The 7,041-nt window shown below is 40.7% G+C and overlaps 1 protein-coding gene across 1 annotated transcript; it reads left to right on the forward strand.

Annotated features, from left to right (window-relative positions):
- The first annotated feature begins 1,320 nt into the window (after nt 1-1,320).
- hs3st1 (heparan sulfate (glucosamine) 3-O-sulfotransferase 1) lies at nt 1,321-5,469 on the forward strand. Its single transcript, XM_023795186.2, has 2 exons — nt 1,321-1,753; nt 3,166-5,469. Exon 2 carries the CDS (start codon nt 3,322-3,324, stop codon nt 4,246-4,248), a length of 927 nt encoding a protein of 308 aa, XP_023650954.1. The 5' UTR covers nt 1,321-1,753; nt 3,166-3,321; the 3' UTR covers nt 4,249-5,469.
- The last annotated feature ends 1,572 nt before the right edge of the window (nt 5,470-7,041 follow it).

Consider the following 7,041-nt stretch of genomic DNA (forward strand, 5'->3'; position numbering starts at 1 on the left):
ACATACTGCGAGCTAAGGGCTGTCTGTTAGCCCCACGGAGCGGTGCAGACCTGTACAGACTGCGGCTAATTGCGAGGGCGGAGTCTTTACACATTCCCATCATAAAGACTGAGGAAACCTGGACAGGGAAGTAAAGTGCCGGTGGGACGAATGGAAGCCAGGAGCTCCTTTGACACCTTTCAGTTTTCACACGATTTGCTTTTTAGTGATTTAATAGACAAAGGGGGATATGAGATATCTTTGGTTAATAAAGACTTAATTGGTTTTTAAAAAAAAAAATTGGCCAAAATTCAAACTGACTGCAAATCGGTGATTTCCCAGTTGACTTGAAACAATCTCCCCCGTACGGTAAACGCACGCCCACAATAATAAATCCGATTTCCAGAATGCAGCAACTCTGGTCTCTAACCACACCTGAAACCGCATGATCGCTGCTTAACTGCAAACCATATAGTGTACATATCACATGAGTTATTTAAATCTCGTTACATGTGTTAATTCTAAATACTTAAATGTTATTAATGTTTAAAAACCTCATGCGTCATATATGCTGCTTAATGTGAAAATTAAGTTATCGGTATTACATTACTCTGTGGATTATTATAAAAAATAATACGAATTTTGGAAGAAAAAAAATACATTTGGATATTGGCAACTGGAGATGCCGCTGCCATGAGGTCGCAGGGAGATTGAAGTAAATACTAAAGATTTTTTTAATTTTGAAAATAAAAACATAAAAACTCGCAGCCATTGCTCTGAAACTATTAAACATTAGAATGCGGGAAACAGTTACTTTATTAAATTGACTATATACCTTCATTTAACAGGTAAATGCCGGTATGGGTTTTGTCCATGTATGCAAACTGGGCGCTGCACTCCCTGCAGCATAAATGCGCCAAATTGTCGCTCGAAACCGAAACGTTCTCCGGAAAAAATTATCTGCCCAATGAATTATAATATAAAACTACAATGCACAATACAAGTATAACCTTTAAGATGGGGATCCAGTTTTCTGATTCCCTTTTATCATAGGCCTACATGTTATAGTTTCTGCTGAATTTAGCACTCGTCAATGTCCATCATTAGTATTTCATTTTCTGCCTTAATTACCTTTGTCTAAATTACGAAACTGTGTACAATATGGTGAGTCGGACGCCCAGTGTTTTTCGTGTAACGATTAGGCTTTTTAAATCGCATATGCAATATCTCCATTCATTTTGTTTAAAAACACTAACTTTTTCGGTGAGTCAGCCATACTAACAGCTGCACGGAGTTAGTGCAGGGAAGATCCAGCGCAGGGAAGTGACAGTGGTCTTCCTCTGGCGTGAATCACACACACGGCAAACATCCGACCGCCTCACCGATCCCACTCCCCGCCTCGCCCATCTGTAACACACCCGGGATCTGATCAACTCGTCGCGATCCCCGTACTCGGTTCTTCGCCTCTGAGTCACAGTTGGGGCTGGGACGGGCTGCCCCTTTGCCAGCGGGAGGATGGGCGTGTTTCTGCCTGACACGCTATACATCCGCTGGAGGGGATCAGCAACTTTCACTACCTAATCACGAGCCAGCCGAAGTAGGGCAGGCGAAGGAGACGGGGACAAGGGAAAGGGGACAGGACGGTGTCGCTTTTGTGTCGCACAACTAGTTTATTCAGTTGTAGTTAGCCCGGGGTGCTTTTAAGGGCTGACTTCTTTTAAATGTAAGCCGGAAACCCATGAATATTTTTTAATGACGTGGATATACTTGCAAGGTAAGCGATCGTAATAACTGCAGTTGATTTAGCTGTTTTTTATGTTACGCTGTGCAAAGGAGTCCGATGCATTGCTTATGGATTTGGAATAGGTCCTTTAAAATATATTTGTAGATTATTTTGGATTGTGCGATGTAATCTATGAATGCAGTTTAACATGCATTTCGAAAATAAGTTTGTGTTTGTTCCTTGGCAACAGCGTAGTACTATTAATTTGTGGTGATTATTCCTTTTCTGCGTGTATTTCACGGCAGTATGTTTTTATTCTTCCCAAAACTACACGTAAAGTGTATTTGTTACCAAATAAAACTGGATTACAGGTTTAGTGAAAATCAGCATTTTGATGCAGAAAATGAAATGTAATACAATATAACAAATGGTACAGGTATTACTATATCCCTTCATTGCACGTTAGACTCGGGCTGCTAAAATGTAAAAATACAAGGTACAGTTTACTGCGAGCGTCGACGGGCCGGCTTATGTTTCGTGTTGTTTATGTTCATGGTCGTTGTTCCTGTGCACATTTGGTAAGCAAGGAATTTAAAAACAACTACCTCTGTGATTTGAAGGTGATGCAATGCAGTATAGTTTTATTTTGTTTCTTTATAACATGTGCTTAAATTATATATAGCATAGTATCTACTTGGATGTCTTATATGCTATATTTATAATATGTTTCGGTTTAAAATATACGTCCAGGAATTTATTATTATTATTATTATTATTATTATTATTATTATGCGCCCCTTTAGTTTTTCCACATTAGAGAACCTCGCAGCAACTTCAACATCAGTTTCTTTGTCAGTAGGACTGCGCGCGTGCAGAGGGACCGCTGCTCTAGCACTTCTGTCATTTCGTTTCTGGTCACTGCAATTGTGCAGGTATCTTACGAACAACGCGTTATCTCTTAGTTCTGTGGTAGGGTACAAAGGCATCTACGCAATAGCCACAGCGCTGTTTCTTGACGTGAACGATAACAGTTCTGTAATGCTTTGGCTTTGATTTTGCCTATGAATAAAGAGGAATTTAAAATGACAGTTATAAAGTCTTTGTTGCATATGTTTTGTCGAAGATTATTCGGGCGTGTGTAATTGAAATGACTGGGACATTGTGCAATTCCATAAAATGACCTCAGATTTTATCATTCTCTTTTAATTTTAAATGTTTCCTCCAAGGCTGTAATGCTCAAAATCATGCATGTCACATTATTTTAATCACCACACATACAAACACTTTTTAAATTCAGAATATTGAATTATATGCAGTCGAGAATATTCTTTATCGGCATCAAAAACAATGACAAATTGATCTCTCTACTAAATACCACAGAGATATCAGGAACCTATTTGACCTAGTTTCTGTCCAAACCTCAGCATTTTCATGACTTTTTTTGTTTCCTTTTTTCTTTTCAGTGATTGGCTGAACCAAGCAGAGGCGGAGTCTGCAGGAAAGAGGCTCTTTCAGGCAGTTCAGGCAGACAGTTGTTCTCATGTGGAGCCTCATCCAATGTGGCGGATAGCTGGGAGCACTTTGCCAGGCTGATATAGACCTAGCTGAGGACCTCCCTGATGGCAAGCCTATTCTTTGGGCTGCTTCTTTTTGCAACGTGGCCCCCATCTGTGTCGTCTCGGCCTCCCGGGGCCATAAACTCGCTGTCACCAATGCCGGATGGCAGCCAGCCAAATGGGACAAGACAGAGGCTCCCTCAGACCATCATCATCGGCGTGAGGAAGGGCGGCACACGGGCCCTCATCGAGATGCTGAGCCTTCACGGCGACGTGGTGGCGGCCCGCAACGAGGTGCACTTCTTCGACTGGGAGAGCAACTTTGAGAGGGGTCTGTCCTGGTACGTAAGCCAGATGCCTCTCTCCTTGCCTGGGCAGCTCACCGTGGAAAAGACCCCTGCCTACTTCACCTGCAGCCAGGTTCCGCAGAGGCTCCACCGCATGGACCCCAATGTGAAGCTTCTGCTCATCCTCAGGGACCCCACGGAGAGGGTCCTTTCGGACTACACACAGGTCTTCTACAACCGGCTCCAGAAGCACAAGCAGTACCATCCCATTGAATCAGTGCTGCTAAAGGATGGAGAAATGAACCTGGACTACAAGGCCCTCAACCGGAGCCTGTACTACCTTCACATGCAGAACTGGCTGCAGTACTTCCCCTTGGGACACATCCACATCGTTGACGGTGACCGGCTCATTGAAGACCCCTTCCCCGAGATGAAGAAGGTGGAGAAGTTCCTTGGCTTGTCACCCCAGATCAATGCCTCGAACTTCTACTTCAACAAAACCAAGGGCTTCTACTGCCTGCGGGACCACGGCCGGGAGCGGTGTCTGCACAGCTCGAAGGGGAGGGCCCATCCGGAGGTGTCCCGCCCCCTCTTGGACCAGCTGTACAGCTTCTTTCACGAACCCAACAGGAAGTTCTTCCAGCTTGTTGGAAGAACCTTCAACTGGAATGACACAACCAGATTCCAGAAGTATCATCAGTAAATACATGATGTACTCTGAATTAACTCATGCACAGCATAAAAAATGGCATATAAACAAAATATATTTTTTTATGTTTCCGTTTTCTTATTCACTTGGGTCTCTACTGCTGTACATGTCACTGTGCCATTTGGTGACCAATTATCCCGTGACGCCGGGATGCATTCAGATTGCTCTTCTTCCTGGAAGCCAAAACGTGCCGGAGATTCGTGCAATGTTATCCTGCAAAGTGGTCAGTGTTACGACGTGCATTATGACTGAAACATATCAATGTGACAGTCACACTCCAATGAAGAATCTGCACTCTGTTACATATAGACGGATTTCTTTTTGTTTTTTATATCTATATCTAGCTGAATGACAGACGTTTCCTTTGTGCTAACAATTAAATAATATACAAACTAGTCTTGTGAGTATCTCTGTGATGCTATTTTTGAGATATTTAGTGTCAAGTGTGGTGCATTTTAATAGTTACAGTATATAAATACTGAGACATTAAGGATGTTTAAATTCGGTAACACTTTACCTGAGGAGGCACAAATAATGTAGTAGTATTCCCTTACTTAATATATTGATCAACCAGAAACTAAACGCTAGTGACGTGCTGATCCCATGTTCGTTCATCATTAATCAGTCATAACACTTCATGCAGCTACTGTATTTGTTCATGATTTATACCTGACTAGTAACTGTGTTGCTAAGTTACTTGTGCCCCTACAAGTGAAGTTTTACCTTAAATTCTACCAAATAAACATTAGTGGGTTGTTTTTCCTACAGTGTAGCCTGTAGGTTAGTATTATGTAAATGTCAATGACAATTTTAATGAAGGATTGACAGAAATGAAATGTATTTTTATTATTGTGTTTCCCATGGTTGTTGTGTGTTTATTGTAAAACATTTTCTGTGTTTTTTATATAGACTCGGGTCAATTGTGCAGTTAATTGCATATAATGTGCAAAAAGGAAGGTAAAATTTAAAAAACCCACTCTGGTCCAGTTACAGAGAGTAATGTGTATTTATTAAAGTTGTGGGTTGCCATGAGAGCATCCTAACACTGTGTCTTATGCTGTTTAACCATGTTTGTGAGAGGTTGGTGTGGATGGCGTGTGGTCCAGTTTCCTAATGAATGAGGTTTGATTTTACTGTTAATTTAATTCATTCATTTAATGCAAATCAAAACTCTTCATTAAGATCAATAGATTTTAATAAAATGTTCATATCCCATTACCAGTTAAGTGATGTAATTATCTGAACAATATTCACACCACAGTAAAAAAAAGTTTCCTTCTGCATTTACTATTTAGGGACAATATTTTTAAGTGCACATTGGAACATTATTAAATGCCAATTGGAACAATTTTATTTTGAAAAGTTAACCCTGATAAAGTTATTCTATTATTATTTTTCGTTCATTAGTCATGGTAAAAGCGTGATAAACCACTTCGAAGTGCGCCATTAGCTAGCTCTAGTTATGGTTTATCCCTTATATGTTACGTGGATTTAATCCCTTACCTCGGCTTCAGAAGTACAGTTGTCACATAGCTGTGCTATATACTTTGTGAATTAAAATACACTGTTAATCTGTTGAACTAAGCCTAGAGAAGGGGGTAGCAAGCTACCTTTAATTTTCAGCTAATTTAAGTAAACCTAGTTTTTATGCATTTTTCTTTTCACTATTTTGGAAGTTAGAGCATATTGGCCATCTTAAAGGCATATCCTACTCCCAAGTTCTTATGCAAAACAAAAACAGATCAATCCAGTCTGGTTGGCTCTGCTTTGGACGAGTTAAGCATGTCCTGACAGTACAAAACAATATTGGAATGAGAAAGCGTGATATGGGGGTTCTTGTGGGGGAGGATTTTGATCACTGTTCTGTTCTTATGCCAATGCCAAACATCAGTAATAGGGATCTTATTTGTCATCTCTGAGTAAGTTCTTCATTATCTTCCTCAAGCCCTTCCAGATGCAACGCCTTATCAATATGTGATTCCCTAGAGATGCACTGCAAAACAGACGACCAATATTTCCTGTTACGCTGGTTCATTTAATCAGAAACAACGTCCTGGATTACCCTCTCCTGGTCCTGTGCATTTCCTGTTCCAGTCACTGGTTATACCTATTTTGCAGGAGGTAAATATGCACCTTGGTTTTCACATTGGTCATTCTCTGTATCCTTTAGATCCTTTTTACTGATTTTACATTTATCCATTTTCTAACCACTTTTCCTAGTTATGGTTACCTGGAGCCTTTCCAGGCAGAATAGGGCAAAAGGCAGGGGTACACCATGGTTGGGATGCCAGTTGTTCACAGGATATTGACACTAGACAATTTAGCAATGCCAATTACTCCATGTCTTCATACTGCAGGAGGACATCCAAACTCCACTCATGCAGCCCTATAATGGTTTGGCCAACATAATTTCATGATGAACTTGATCTGGGTGGCCATGAGCCTACTTTAACTCTTTTAGGCAAGACCTGCAGTCCAAAATAATTCTGTTTAGTCCTAGGTTTCTTTTGTCAAATAGACCTAATTCCCCTTATTAGAATTTAATAAGGAAATAAGAAGCCTAATTTAGTTTTGATGCAATGAGAGGGCAGTATGACCTCTCACTGACCGTATTTGTGTTATAGTTCTTCCTTTTGAAATAGCAGAGGGACATTGTACTCAATTACACTATCATGGACGGTATCAGTGGTGCTTGTCAGGTGATTCAAAACAAAAAGAAAGATCTTGCTGAGATAAAATCTTTGCTATACTTTCATGTGAGGAGACACAGAGCTGTATGAGGATTTC

This window comes from Paramormyrops kingsleyae, chromosome 12 (genome assembly GCF_048594095.1).
Source record: "Paramormyrops kingsleyae isolate MSU_618 chromosome 12, PKINGS_0.4, whole genome shotgun sequence".
NCBI lineage: Eukaryota > Metazoa > Chordata > Actinopteri > Osteoglossiformes > Mormyridae > Paramormyrops > Paramormyrops kingsleyae.

Bases quoted from the DNA above. Each gene is read 5' to 3' on its own strand.
- hs3st1 (XM_023795186.2), top strand. From the start codon at position 3,322: ATGGCAAGCCTATTCTTTGGGCTGCTTCTTTTTGCAACGTGGCCCCCA.